A 16,249-nucleotide genomic window follows, 5' to 3' on the forward strand; every position below is an offset into this window, starting at 1 on the left:
TTTCCCTCTTTCTCCTTCTTCTCGAACCTTCTTCCCCCCTTCTCTCAACAAAAACACTAAGCTAAACCCAGAGAGTGAGATCGGAGAAACCCAAAAAGAGAGAGAACCGGCGAACCAGTGAGCTGAACCCATCGGACCCGAATCTCCATGGGTCGTCGCCGGTGCACCAAGGTGTTGTATTTTCCGGTGGAGCAGAGGCGTGACTTCCGGTGGATTGTGGCCGGTTGAGCTAGGAGTAATTTCCAGCGGTTTTGGCCGGAAATCCGGCGATTTTTTGGCCGACGGATCTCCGTACCTCCCTGACGCAACTCCGGGTCCTCCCCGTACCTCGCTGGCCCTCCTCGAACCTTGCCGGACCAGGAACTCCGGCCCTCCTTGTAACTCGCTGACCCTCGTCGGATCTGGAACTACGGCGCCGGAGATCCAGAGAGATATATAAGTTTTGAAAGAAAAAAAGAAAGAAAGAAAGAAAGAAGGAAGGAACGAAGAAGAATTTCTTTCTTTTAATTAGATGTTAGCGACGTGGGTTAGTGGCACGCGGTTAAAAGTACATTATTATTATTATTATTATTATTATTATTATTATTATTATTATTATTATTATTATTATTTTCTTTAATTTTTCTTTTAAAAAAAAATTGCATTTAGTCACATCTTAGTAGCACATGACTAAAAATGTCACGTCGCTAAATAACCACTACATAAAATAGAGAAATGATTAAAACACTCACACTACACAACAATGACACAACACAAAGGCACAATGGAGTGGGGCCCACACATGGACCCCACTCGACCCCACTCCATTGTGTCTTGGTGTTGTGTCATTGTTGTGTAGTGTGAGTGTAAGGATCACTCTCCCATAAAATATCACGTCGCTAATTGCATTTAGTGACAACCTAATTAAACACGTGGAACCCACGTCGTTAATGCGCGCTACGTGGTAACCCATTAGCGATGTGGATGACTCTCATCTATGTGGCTAATTGCATGTGGCTAAATTTTTTTTTTTTAGTGAGCGGAGATGTCAAAATTACTGATCTAGTCAAAAAACACTTACAAACAAAAGAAAAACCCAAAATGAGAGGAAGAAAGTACGTAGGAGTGGGTAGTAAGGAAAAGAGAGATGAGGAGGGAGCAAACTCCTCCCAGAAAAAAACAAGAATGTGAGGGGAAAAGTAGGGCTGGCAATTTTGACACGACCCGATAATCCGACACGAACATGACACGAAATTAGCGAGTTTGGGTTTACCTTAAACGGGTCGACCCGTTTATGACCCGTTTATCTTGGCTTGACGGGTCGTGTCTGGCGGGTCACCCGATTATGTTTTTTTTTTTTTAAAAAAAAAAAATTTAATATATATTTAAATTATTATTTAATTATTTATTAATTTATTATTATTAGCTAAAATAAGAAAACAAAAACAAAAAACAAAAAAACCCTAACTTCTTCTTTTCTTTTTCATTCAACGCCGTCCCCCCCCCCCCCCCCTTCTTCTTCTTCTTCTTCTTCTTCTTCTTCTTCTTCTTCCATTTTCTTCTTCTTCTCCCAGTCTCTTTGCTGCGCCGTCGTCCTCGTCTGGTTCTTCGTTCTCGAAGCCCCAGTGCCCTACGGTCTCTCCAGTGTGTCCGTCCTTGAAGCCCCAGTGCCCTTTGCTAACTCCCTTCGCCGAGTCGCCGGTCGTGGTCTCGTTCAAGGCTTCAAGATCGGGCCTTGGTCTACAGTCCCCGACTCCCCACGCCTGAGTTCGATTGCGCCATGAAATTGAAGAGCTTGGAGGCTGAAACTCAGGGCCCTGTTTGGGCTCTAGTACGGGTACCTTTAGGTCCTCTTCAATGAATCAATATCTACTGATTCTAATTTCTACTTCAATATTTATAAGTAGGCAAAGTTTTAATTTTTGATGGATTTTGCGATCTGAATATTTGATTGTTGATTTGAATCATTTGATTTTGTTTTGATTGCTGAAAGTGAAACATTTAGTTGAAATTTGAGGTTCTGATTGTGGATTTTTTGATTTGGTTTTGAGATAATTGCTTGCCTTAGCTTTGAATGTTCAAACGGGTCGTGTCGGGTCGTGCCGACCCGATACGACCCATTATGTTAAACGGGTTTCACGGGTCGTGTCGGGTGACCCGTGAAATAATCGTGTCGTGTCGTGTCTGGAGCTCCGACCCGTTAACATAAACGGGTCGTGTTTGGGTCTAGCTTAAACGGGTTGCGGGTCTTAACGGGTCGTGTTGGGTACCCGTTTTGCCAGCCCTAGGAAAAAGTACCTAGGAGTAAAGAGTAGAAAGCGAAAGAGAGGAGGAGGGAGCAAACTCCTCTTAGATATTTTTTCTGAGAAATGAGGTCTACGACCGGCTAGAGAGTCTTTCAAAATCATGTAAGTTGTACCGAATTAAAATATAAGGGGGTAAGTAAGACAAAGATATTGTTTATGAGAAAAAGTTTAACGTAGGAAGTTGAATTATTGCAATTTGTATTCTTCAACAAAAAAAAATAAAAGAATTGTTGCAAATAATTGTCATTGTAGGGCCCTTAATTACATGGAATTTGCGAATAGACGACTCCAAGCGTGGAGTCTTGGCATTGGGATAAACTTTCAATCCCAAAGTGGACTGCAATTATTACATCTTCTTTTGAATTTATTGTGAATGAATGAAGAGATTTCTTGGATTTATACTTTTTTTTTTTTGGTAAGTTTTTGGATTTATTTAGGAGTGAACAAATTATCTGATTATCGACTATCGAAAATTCGCCGACCACTACTGAACCGCCTTTAACCGCCTACTGAATTTCAAAAAAAGAAAAAATCGAAAATCGGAATAAAAATTATTTTCGATTAAAATGTTGGTCGGAAATCAGTAATTTGTTTTTACCGTCGGTTACCCATCGACCCAACCATATACATATAAGTAAAAAAAAAAATTCTGCTATATTCTGAATATGCGGTAAACATTAGGTATAATATCGCGTGGCTACGCAAGAAATGATTATTTTCCAAGGAGTTTTGAACGTTTACCGCATATTATGAATTTATTCCCACTACCCATACCATATATATAATAGTTGTTTTACACTTTTACCCACTACCTAAACCCCAGTCCATTCCCATTACCCTAACCCAACACGACATCGTTTTTCAAAGAGTATATATTCATATTTTGGAAAACCCTAATCATCTCATATTCTCTCAAGTCTCAACCTTTCAGCTTCTCCTTCTGCCGACTCCCTGAAAAAACACATTCTCTGTCTCTCGCGAATCATGATCGTTGATCTTCCTCCCTCCCCAATACTTTTTGCTCGCGCGTCACAAGCCTCCATTGGACCATTGTCCCGTCTACGCAGCAAGAAACCAAGAACTAAGAAGATCATGATTCATGAACAAGAAGATCGTGGTTCACGAGGACCACGAGCCAAATAGCCAATCCTGTTGATTTGGTACCCCTGGGTTTGATTATTGTTGAGTTTGAGAGTTTTGGGTTATTGTATTTGTGGTTTCATGAATCACTAGTTTGTAACGTTTGTTCAACTTTGTTCTTGAATTTTTAGGCTGTAATCTTGTGATTCTTGTTGAAATTTATGGTTGAATTTTCGATTTATCCGACCGATCATTACTAATTTTTCCGTTTTTTTTTGAATTATTTGATTTTTTTTTTAAATTATTCCTTGCCCGAATGAAGTCAGGTAATTACCCGACTTTACCGACAAGGACAAGTCAAAAATCAAAAATGCCATTTTTAATACCGATTTACCCAATATTCACCCCTAAATTTATTCTTGATAAGTAAAGAAAAAGTGAATATGTGCATGCAAAGTCTTCACTGCTTTCATTATCACAATCTCGATCGTAATCCACTTGCGAATATCCGAATGGAACGTAGGTCTTAACACGCAATTCCAAGCTGCACGCTTCCTAAACAAAAAAATTCCAAGCTGCACGCAGATCGAAGACTCGATATGTGGATGCTTTGCACCAACATATTTCTTCGGAACTCGAAAAGTCCTCACCAATTAATTGCTGTCATTTTCCTCTCTCTTGTGATTCTTCTCCAAATTAATGACATTTCTTTGTTTGCTCTCATTATTCAGCTTTTTTAATGATGCCATCATTAACGTATGAGGGACTTTTTTCTTTTCAAAACAAAATGCAAAGAGATATTAATGTATTGAATATATAAAGTACAAATTAAATTTTATTTTAAATTGGGCTTGAGGAATGTTTTTCAATCCAGTTTTTTAAATTGATATTTGTTATTAAAGCACATTATCATTTTCACATACAATTTTAAAATGCATGTGAAAATAACAAACATATGTCATATGCTCTCTTAATTAATTGTGTTGGAAATGCATATTGGAATCATATTCTCTAAAGATATATATTAATTTAATAAATTAATTGAGAAAAGATTCTTCCAATCCAATTTGAAAGAAAACTTTTTTCTCAAATAAAATTGGTCATGAAAGTTTAAATGAGTTAATTGGAATTGAATAATTTATATTTCTCACAGGACAAAAATTTCTTACAAATTAGTTTGTAAGAAATTTCATACAATACACATATAGGAGTGACATGTGTCCCTTAACATGTGACAAGTACATGTTTTAATAACATTTGATTCTCACATGTTTTATAAGAAAAAAAAAATGTGTTTCTTACATGCTTAAAAGACATATATCACTTATATATATATAAAAATTGTAAAAAATTTCTTACAAACTAATTTGTATAAAATTTATGTCCATCAATAGGTAGAACTTATGTCCATGCTTTCACGGAGTGAGCCATGTATAATCCGTTTGAGACCCGAGTAATTAATGCATGCTATGTATAATCTTTTTATGCTTTCACAAAGTTTTTGGGTTCCATCAACACTTTTGCAGTATATATCTCGATCTCTCTTGCCCATTCTTTGCTGGAGTCATTCCAATTGGTCTGGGGGATCTGACCAATTTGCATATATATATATATATATATTGGATTTAACTGGAAACAAGATTTCTGGTAAGATATCAAGTTAATTCATTTTTCATTTCTTGGACCTCATTTCTATTCCTTAGACATCTCAAGTAATAATTTATCAGGAAAAATACCTGATAATATAACAAGGCTCGTAAGATTGGTCAATATGAATCTATTAATGAACAATTTGACCGGAAAAATTCCTCAAAAATTTGGAAATTTGGAAATGTTAGAATCTCTTGATTTCTCGAGAAACGAACTTGTTGATTTTATTTCTAAAAGTTTGTCTTCTTTAAATTTCTTAAGTTATTTGAACTTATCATTCAATAACTTGTCTAGAAAAATTTCATATGAGAATTATCTACAGACGCTTGGCTCGTCCAACTATCAAGGTAACGTCTTACCCAATAGACCTCCTCTCTCTCTCTCTCTCTCTCTCTCTCTCTATATATATATATATATATATTAAGTGTACTTGAATAGATGCGCACACACTCACAAATGAAGTTTTAATTTGTTTTTTATTTAATTTTAATATTATTGCTAGCTTTTGGGCTTTGGCTGCATATTTACTCTCTTTACTCTCTAGGCCCCACTACTGGACAACAACTCAAATGACGTGCTATAAATCTTATCTAAACAAAATGCAAGTGCAAAACACATAAAATGCATACGGACCATTAAGATCTTTTAAAATTATTTATTTGAATTTAAGAAAATTTAGATAAGTAATTGTGAGAAACCATTTATGTGGCACATCTAACGAAACAAAAATTAACTTGTTCAACTACTTGTTTGATCATGTAGGTCACATAATTGATCTCTCACAACTCACCAATACATCATATTTCTAGAAAACCATTAATTGGTTTTTTTTTTTTTTTTTTTTTTTTTTTTTTTTTTACAACCACAATTGAGTGTTGGGATCCTTGTAGCTTCAATCGAGCTCAGATGGCTAGAGCTCGATTAAAGGCTCGGCTTGTTAACCTAGCGGAGTTAAAGCTTGTAAATTTAATATAATGCAGAATTTCATCCAAGAAATTAACTACCTAAAAATGAACTAATATTTCAATTCAATCATCTGATAAAGTTACAGATTTTTAATTAACTTAAAAGAAAACTGAAGAAATTGAAAACCAAACGATAAAGTTGATCTTCATTTCAAATCAAGAAGAAGCAATTGAACACGTAAAGCATATAGTCTGGACGGTTAATTACTTTTAATAGATAGAATTGAATGATTTTTCTATCTATTCTTTTTTTCTTTTCTTTTCTTTTCTTTTCTTTTTCTAAGAACTACATACAATAAGAAACCAAACAAACCGGAGGAGGGGAGGTAGGAATGTAGCCGGTATGAAGTTAGGCAGTGGTCTAATGTGCCACATTATGGCATAGAAATTGGTACTTCTATTTATTTTTTTTACTTCCTAAAAGGAGGAAACAGGAATGGTGGCAACAATGTCGGAGTTGGTGGAGGAGACGTAACCAATGTGGACGGACCAACGTACGTAGCGGATGTGAATTCTTTTTATTTTACATGGTTTATAATTCTTTGGATTTATGCTTAAATAGTCAGTCAAGACAGTAGCTTATAATCAAAAAATCTTCACTGGTTTTGTCATGTCCCAACATTAATAAATTATCATGCACGTAGTCTTAAGACTGGGTACCAAGACTCGAAGCGTGGAGTCTTTGAATTTAGATGGCAGCTGCATGACCCATTAATAAAGCAGTACGTTGTTACATCTTCTTTATTTCCCATGCCCTATTTTCTTGGATATCCACAAACTCACGTCACAATATTAAACAATATAAACACTTTCATATATTTGAGAGAAGTTTTGGGTATGTTTGGGGCTGCTATTTAAATAAATAGTGATTTCAAAACATAATTTTTAAATTTGCAGTTAGTGTTTGGTAACATTTATTAGAAAAAAGGATTAAATAAGTTTAATCGACCTCCTTTAACGACTTTATTTTTTACTCCCTATGGTTTATTTCGTATCGTAGATGGTGCCTCGTTTATAGTTCAAAATGGAGATGGTACCTCTGTCCAATTTTCGTTAAAAAATTTACAGAAGTCCACATCACTGGCCTTAAAAAATTGACACACATCTCTGTGCATAATTAAAAATTTAAAAATTTAAAAACTAAAAAACTAAAAATAATAAAAAATTAAAAAAATTGAATAAAAGAAAAGAAAAGGGTGACTCGAGCCAACCCTTTTGGCCAAAATGGAGTGGTCAAAATCGGTTAACCGCTAACCACTTTTAAAAGCGATTGAAAAAAATCATTATGCGCCTAAGTGGTTAGTAATTTTTATAAAATGCGGTTATGGTTCTAATGGATGTGTGGTAATTAAGACTTTTTTTAAAGCATTCTTGGATTTATTCTTAGTGAGTTAAGAAAGTGGATGTGCAAATTAAAAAGTCTTCACTATTTTCCTTGTCACGACCTCATAGAAAATATAAAATTAATAACTCTTACAATTGACCATTTTATCGAATGCCTCTCTCTCACACACATATATAAATTTTTTGAAAACAAAATTATAAACTAAACATTTTTTTTTTCAAAATACATATAACATCGACTTATATATTATTTGTTCTGAGAACATTTTAAGAAAAATGAGTGACATTTAAAGGATCTAGATGTTATTTGTTCCCTCGTTGGATTTGGAACTATGGCGCCGGAGATCCAGAGAGATATACAAGTTCTTTAAAAATAAAAATTAAAAAAAAAAAAAAAAAAAGAAAAGAAAGAAAGAAGAAGAACATAAATTTTTGTTTTTTTTTTTTGTTTTTTGTTTTTCTAAAGAAAAATATAATTAGATGTTAACGACGTGGGTTAGTGGCACGTGGCTAAAAGTGCCTATTTTCCCTTTTTTTTTTTTTTAAAAAAAAATAATAATAATAAAAATAAAAATTACATTTAGCCACATGTTAGATGTGGCTAAAAGTCTCATGTCGCTAAATAACCACAGACATAAAATACCACATCGCTAATTGCCATTTAGCGACAACCTAATTAACCACACGGAATCCACATCGCTAACGCCATGTGGCGACCCGTTAGCGACGTATTAGCGACGTAGATGACCCTCATCCACATGGCTAATTGCATGTGGCTAATTTTTATTTTATTTTTGTAGTGAGTGGAGATGCCAAAATTGCTAATATGGTCAGAGAATAACTACAAATAAAAGAAAAAACTAAAATAGGAGGGTGAAGATACGTAAGAGTGGGAGTAGAAAGAGAGAGAGAGGAGGAGGGAGCAAAATCTTCTCAGATCTGTTTTCTAAGAGATGAGATCTAAGACCGGCTAGAGAGACTCTTTTGAAATCATGTTGTACTGAGTTAAAATATAAGGGGGTAAGTAAGACTGTAAGACAAGGAGATTGTTTATGGAATAAAAGTTTAACGTAGGGAAGTTGAATTATTGCAAATTATATTCATCCAAAAAAAAAAAAAAAAAAAAAAGAAGAAAAAAAGAACCGTTGCAAATAATTGTCATCGTATGGCCCTTATGTGGAACTTACGTGGAATTTGCGTATCGGCGACTCCAAGCGTGGAGTCTTTGCATTGGGATAAACTTTGAATCCCAAAGTGGACGGCAATTACATCTTCTTTTGAATTTATTGTGAGTAAAGAAAAAGTGGATATGTGCATGCAAAGTCTTCACTGCTTTCATTATATAATCATGACTCTTAGAACTATTGACTTTTTCAGATACAATTTTATCTGGAAAGCTGAAACTCAACCATTTAATGGGTAATATTTAATGGGCAAAGAATTTAAGGGATCTTAATTTCACATATATTTATATTTTTTGAAAACAAAATTATGAGTGTACATTTTTAAAAAAAATATTATTAATTTGTACGTGAATTAAGAAAAATGAGTGACAGTTTAGTAGGGAATTTGGGATAAATATTGATTTATATAGAAATAACTTCATTTTAGTATACTCTAGTTTATGGAATTGGCCATGGAGATCATAGACAAATTTATTTGTGGACATTTTAGTAGGGAATTTGTCGACAACCCTTGAGTGGAAAACTGTAGATAAAGAGTGGTTTTAGTGTTATGTATATATAATGACCGGGAGCTCCATCTCATACTGATCTTTGGTGTATATATATATATATATACCTTGTATTGTGAAAAGTGTGGAGAAATAAAACAATTCGTGCATTTTGAAAATCGTTTTGATGGTATGGTATATATCATAGCTCTGCACGAGCAACCATTCTATTGAGTCCCTGCAACCATTGTATTGAGTCCCTTCCTACTTATGTAACTGTTGGACTTATCTAAATTGTATGCAGCCTCTCATAGTTAGAACGGTACTCATGTCGTTTGAACGCTATGGTTTTTCAACTTATCATATGCAGCTTCACGCCATACTGTTTGCGAACGGTTATTTTCTATCGATCAACATGATTTTCTATCTAATTTAACCGGCATATGATTTTCTATATATCTTTAACTGGTACATGATTTTCTGAGTACAATACTACGCATAATATTTTTGCCAAACACATCGTTTTTAATTAACAAAGGTTACAGTAATATTCAATTCCGGCCGTTAAGCATAACTTGTCAATTATAAGGTGTTTTAACCTTAGTTGTATCACTGCCAACGATTTCTCACGATGTTTATTGTGCTTATTTATATGTTTAACCTTCTTTTACTAATACAAAATGGGCTCATGACTATATGGGCTAAGTTTGGTTGGTGATTTCTTTACTAAACTGTGAACTTACATATTTTTTACTTGTAAAACGATCTTATTTAATTTACAGATTGATTAGCTAGAAATAATACACAGAGAAGGCTAAAAGTACTTACGGGATTTCGAGGCCGCAGTGGGATGTCATGTTATTAGTGCATTGGTTTGTAAATTTATTTAGGGGCTATGATGCTGTACTAATGATAACAGTGGAAAGGAAAACAAAGAAAAAATGTAGGAGCTAGTAGAATATAGGCAATCTTAGATCTCATGAATCATGATCTACAATTCCTCAGCATAAATTAATTAATTCTGATAATGTGATAGTATTATATACAGTAGTATTTTAAGTTAATTATCAGTTAATTAACTTAATATTTTACAAATTTGAGTAGAAATAATTGCCAATATCCTTCCAAATGTTTCATGTCAACGTACGTCTTAACACGCAATTCCAATTTGCACCAATTTCTTGGCAAGTGATAACCAATTAATTGCTGTCATTTTCCTCTCTCTTGTGATTCTTCTTCAAATTAATGACGTTTCTTTGTTTGCTCTCATTATTCAACTTTTTTAATGATGCCATCATTAACGTATGACGGACTTTTTTCTTTTCAAAACAAAATGCAAAGAGATATTAATGTATTGAATATATAAAGTACAAATTAAATTTTATTTTAAATTGGGCTTAAGGAATGTTTTCAATCAAATTTTTTAAATTGATATTTGTTCTTAAAGCACATGATCATTCCCACATACAATTTTAAAATGCATTTGAAAATAACAAACATATGTTGTATGCTCTCTTAATTAATCTTATTGGAAATGCATGTTGGAATCATATTCTCTAAAGATATATATTAATTTAATAAATTAATTGAGAAAAGATTCTCCCAATCCAATTTGAAATAAAACTTTTTTCTCAAATAAACTGGTCATTAAAGTTTAAATGAGTTAATTGGAATTGAATAATTTAAATTTCTCACAGGGCAAAAATTTCCTACAAATCAGTTTGTAAAATATTTCATACAATACACATATAAAAGTGACATGTGTCCCTTGACATGTGACAAGTACACGTTGTTTTAGTAACATGTGATTCTCACATGTTTTTTTTAACATGTTTAATAAAAAAAAAAATGTACTTCTTACATGTTTAAAAGACATATATTACTTATATATATATATATACAAAATTTATGTCCATCAATACGTGGAACTTACGTGCAATTTGGGTATAGACGACTCCAAGCGTAGAGTCTTTGTATTGAGATAAACTTTCAAACTCATACTTGAATTTATCAACTAATCATCTTACCGGAAGAATTCTTAAAAAAAAAAATAGAAATTTAGACAAATTAAAACCACTATATTAATTTAAATCTTCCAACGGGTTCAAGACTTGTAGCTAGCTAGTCATTGACTGTGATTTGCAAATAACATCAGCTCAGGGCCCATGTGAAATTTAACTGGCAATTTGCATCTTGAAGAGTACTCCAAGTCATGTGGTTCTTTAAATTGACACAAACTCGTAATTTGTAAACCCAATGTGCACGGATTGAGCAGGATAACAATATTCTTAACTTCTTTTATTTCTTGTGGTCTGTACATAGTCTTTGCATTGACGTAAAATTCCAAACCCATAGTGGACGTCGATCGTCTTTGAATTCACACAATCTTTAAAGCCTAAGTTGGACGGACCATCATATTTTTTGGATTTATTGTTAGTCAGTCCTTATTGCATTTTTGTTTCTTAGACAAAATATGACAGCTGGCTACCTATAGCTAGCAAAGTTGGATTGGTCCCCCGCTTCCAATCTAAGTTGATGAAGGTAGTGCCCTCTCTTATCGGTACCAATAAATACTTGAACCCCACGCATGTCTAGGCATCCCATACATTTTGATTTCTTCACTATTTTCTTTCCCAAAAATGATGTCCACTGTTCATCTCCTCCTGATTTTTTTCTTCTCTTTCTTTGGAATTGCATCCTACCTACGAGTTATTCAACCTGTTTCATGCACCAAAAGCCCTATTTTCAGATGCTCTGAAATGGAGACAAAAGCCCTTCTTAGCTTCAAAGAAGGTCTCACAGATCCATTGGGTCGTCTCTCGTCTTGGGTTGGTGAGGATTGCTGCAACTGGACAGGCGTTGGCTGTGACAATTCCACAGGTCATATCGTCAATCTAGACCTCAGAAACTCATTACCGGTGGCTGAATTAGAATATATTGAAGATGCTAATTCTTATTCACTCATAGAATATGAGGTTTACAGTGATGAAAAAATAAAAGCTTTCGAGAAGTCGTGCTTGGGGGGTAAGATAAGTCCTTCATTACTCAATTTAAAGCATTTGAGTTACTTGGACCTAAGCCTGAATAATTTTAGTGGAAACACTATTCCCAAGTTTTTGGGTTCCCTTGAGAGTTTGATGTATCTTAATCTCTCTTTCTCATTTTTTTCGGGAGTTGTTCCTCCCCAACTTGGGAATCTCTCAAGGCTACAATATCTAGACCTCACCTCATCTCCATCTTCAAGCAATTACACCGACTCAATTTACTTTCCACCATGGAGATTGGAAGTCAAAAGCCTGGAGTGGTTGGTTGGTTTTCCTTCTCTTAGGTACCTTAATTTGGGATATGTAAATCTTGAAAAAGTACCCGATTGGCTTCATTCAGTTAATATGCTCCCTTCCTTGGTGGAGTTACACCTAGTTCACTGTAACCTCGCTAGTCTTCCTCACTTTGTTTTCTCCAACAACTTGACATTGCTTTCGGTCCTTGATCTCTCTTACAACCATTTTGACTCCTTAATACCTCATTGGTTGTCAAATCTGAGTAGCCTTTCAACTATAAATCTTGCGTTCAATTTTCTTAGAGGTGTTATTCCAGATGGTATGGGACATCTAGCCAACTTGCGCAACTTGAAATTAGCTGGCAACGATCTAATTGGAAAGATACCGAACTCATTTTCAAACCTTTGCAACTTGCAAACATTAAATCTGTGGTCCAACAACATAAGTGGGGAGGTAGTTGAGTTTTTGGATGGCTTGTCTCAATGTTCCAACAGTAGCCTTGAGTATCTAGATTTGAGTGCAAATTCCTTTCTTGGGGGGAACTTGCCCTATTCATTGGGAGGTCTCAAGAAGTTGAAAACTATTTACCTATTTCAAACCTCTGTTGGGGGTTCAATTCCAAATTCTATTGGAAACTTGACGTCATTACAAGAACTTGACCTCTCTGGAAGCTCTGTTGGGGGTTCAATTCCAGATTCTATTGGAAACTTGACGTCATTGCAAGAACTTTACCTCTCTAGAAGCTCTGTTGGGGGTTCAATTCCAGATTCTATTGGAAACTTGACGTCATTGCAAACACTTGACCTCTCATATAATCAAATGAACGGAGCCATTCCAGAAAGCATCGGGAAACTGTCAATGCTTGTTTCACTGAGCCTTTCTTCGAATCCTTGGGAAGGTTTCCTAACTGAAGCTCATTTTCAAAATCTCACCAGATTAAAGTTTCTTAATTTGGATATGAAATTTTCTACGAAATTGACTTTAGTTTTTGATGTCAAACATGACTGGGTTCCTCCTTTTAAGCTAAGAGAAATTCAATTAAGAAACATGAAGATCGGCCCAAAGTTTCCAGCATGGCTACAAACACAAAATAAACTCAACATTATTTGGCTCGACAATGTTGGCATTTCTGACACCATTCCGCATGGCCTCTGGAAGTCCTGCCCAAACGTCATTCTTTGGAGTCTATCCGGTAACAAGCTACGTGGGCAGGTACCATACTTTCAATTTGACCCTTCGGCAAATTATTTTGATTTGAGTTCCAACAACTTAGAGGGTCCACTTCCTCTTTTTCATAGTAATCTGTCTCAACTATTTCTTCAAAACAATATGTTTTCTGGAGCTATTCCTGAAAACATAAGTGAACTATTGCCCAAGTTATCTTGGTTGGACCTTTCTTCAAATTCAATTACTGGTAGAATTCCCCACTCTATTGGAATGCTTAAGGAATTGACAGGTCTTGTTTTGAGAAATAATTCCATATCCAGGAAACTCCCCCCTCATTGGAAGGATTTACGGAAGTTAGTGGTGTTGAACTTAGCAAAGAACAATATATCTGGCAGTGTTCCAAGTTCAATGCAATATTTGAAATCACTAGAGCAAATATCATTGAGCCAAAATCATCTTGAAGGAGAGCTTCCTTTTTTCTTCAGAAACTATAGATACTTGCGAATGCTTGATCTTGGAGGAAACAACTTCTCTGGAAAACTTCCGGCATGGATAGGAGAAAGTTTATCATATTTATTGGGGTTAAGGCTACGGTCCAACTTGTTTCACGGGAACATACCATCTCAATTATGTCTACTTTCAAGACTTCATATCCTAGACCTTGCACATAATGATTTTTCAGGAGCAATCCCTCAATGTTTAGGAAACTTCAGTGATGATGGATATAGTCGTTATTATAACTATAGTGATCAGGAAATGCTGCTAGTTTCTAAAGGAAGAGAATATCTATACGATAGTTATATTGTTAGTCTTTTCCATTCCATAGACCTGTCGAATAATAATTTATCCGGAGAAATACCTGGTAATATAACAAGCCTCTTAAGATTGGTCAACTTGAATTTATCAATGAATCATCTTATTGGAAGAATTCCAGAAAAAATTGGGGATTTACACATGTTAGAATCACTTGATCTCTCAATGAATGAACTTTCTGGTCCTATCCCTGAAAGCTTGTCTTCTTTGACCTTTTTAAGTCACTTGAATTTGTCATTCAACAACTTGTCTGGGAAAATTCCAAACGGGAATCAACTTCAAACACTGTATGATGATGACTCTTCTATCTACGAAGGTAACTCTTTACTCTGTGGGCCTCCTCTTTCAACCAAGTGTTCAAAAGATGAAACTAAACCTAGAGTAGCCAACAAAAATGAAAGGGGAATTGAGTCAATCTCATTCTACATTAGCATGCCAGCGGGGTTTATCGTCGGTTTTTGGGGAGTTTGTGGCACATTGATAATCAAAACATCATGGAGACATGCTTACTTTCGAAGCTTTGATAATTTGAAAGACAAGATTGCTGTCATGGTCAAAATTGTTCGCTTGTTCAGGAAGGTGAAGTAGGAGTTGAGGGTATGGGCATTGAAGCTTTCCAAAATATAAAACATTTCTGCATTGTAAGTTTAATTTTCATGTTGCTGTGATAATAAAATGCTCCTATCTTTACTTGTTAAAGTTATATATATATATGGATGATTTTACAATTGTACGTGTGTGAGACATTTTATCTTTATCTTTTATTGCATCCCATTTTTCAATAACCATTTGTCATCATATATCATTATGTTCTCATTCTGGATTTGAATGATGCTGCAACAAAATGGTGAGCAAAAGGTTGGCTAAAGAAGTTCTAACAAATGCACATCGATCTTGAATTCAAATTTTAATATCAAACCATGATTTTATATCCAAACTATGTAAAATTCAATCCAAAATTTTAGGGATTAATTTCTTCCAATATGGATTACGCAACCAAGAAAACGGTTAATAGGTACTTATTAGAGAACTTTTACAACTAAAACAAAAGTGGATTTGAGCTACCAAAAAAAAAAATCTCGAGTTATTGATCCTTTTAACACCAGAATCCAACACATTCCATCTATAGGCTTTAAAGAATGCATGCTTTGATTCCTATCAGCCATCTACACATATATTTGTGAAATGATGAACAGAAAATCCAGATCATAAAACTTGAAAGTTCTGACAGGCATTAGAGATAACATTGTTTCCACTTCAAACAATTACTCTTGAGTCAATTGCAGATGGAGCAAAATCATGCATATTATTCACTAATAATTCACATACTCAACTTAATTCTATCCATTCTTACTAGATTTTGAACGCAAAAGCATTTCCATGTAAAATGCAATGATCACCAAAAAAATCAACTGACGATAATTCCATAGAATAAGCAAAATACTTACCACAAAATGGCTGCGAGTAAATTGAGATCAATAGTATGAATTTTCCCATGCTGTGCTTAAATTACTTAAATCCAAGTAGAACAAATGAAGGGGAAGAAATCAAAATAGAACGATTAACTGTAAAAATTCTCCTTTTCTACTTAATTTGCGTCTAAAAAATGTAGAGGTTAAATAGAATTCGAGCTGTATACATCACTTAATTTAAAGAGATTCACATAACTAAACCCACAAATATTTTTTAATCGGTGTAATTATAAAAATAAAAATAGAAAATCATATCTCTTAAATATTTCAAATACTTTACAAATTTGAATAGAAACAATAAATCCCATAGACTTATGATTTTATTTCATGAAAATGATCACCTCAAGGAATCAATCAACAAACATTATATTAGTTAACTGGAAATTTGCATCGTGAAGACTCCAAGTGTTGTTCTTATACTCTGTTTGTTTCGATGTAAAATAATTTCCGCCAGTGAAACATTTTCGAATAAATCATTTTTTCATAAAAAAATTTCAGCGTTTGACTTGCTTGAAAGAAT

General features: G+C 34.4%; 1 protein-coding gene across 1 annotated transcript; it reads left to right on the forward strand.

Annotated features, from left to right (window-relative positions):
• The first annotated feature begins 11,617 nt into the window (after window positions 1-11,617).
• LOC133869285 (receptor-like protein EIX2) lies at window positions 11,618-14,845 on the forward strand. The gene has a single exon (XM_062306239.1). It carries the CDS (start codon window positions 11,636-11,638, stop codon window positions 14,843-14,845), a length of 3,210 nt encoding a protein of 1,069 aa, XP_062162223.1. The 5' UTR covers window positions 11,618-11,635.
• Window positions 14,846-16,249: the final 1,404 nt, after the last annotated feature.

This window comes from Alnus glutinosa, chromosome 5, assembly GCF_958979055.1.
Source record: "Alnus glutinosa chromosome 5, dhAlnGlut1.1, whole genome shotgun sequence".
Classification (NCBI taxonomy): Eukaryota; Viridiplantae; Streptophyta; class Magnoliopsida; order Fagales; family Betulaceae; genus Alnus; species Alnus glutinosa.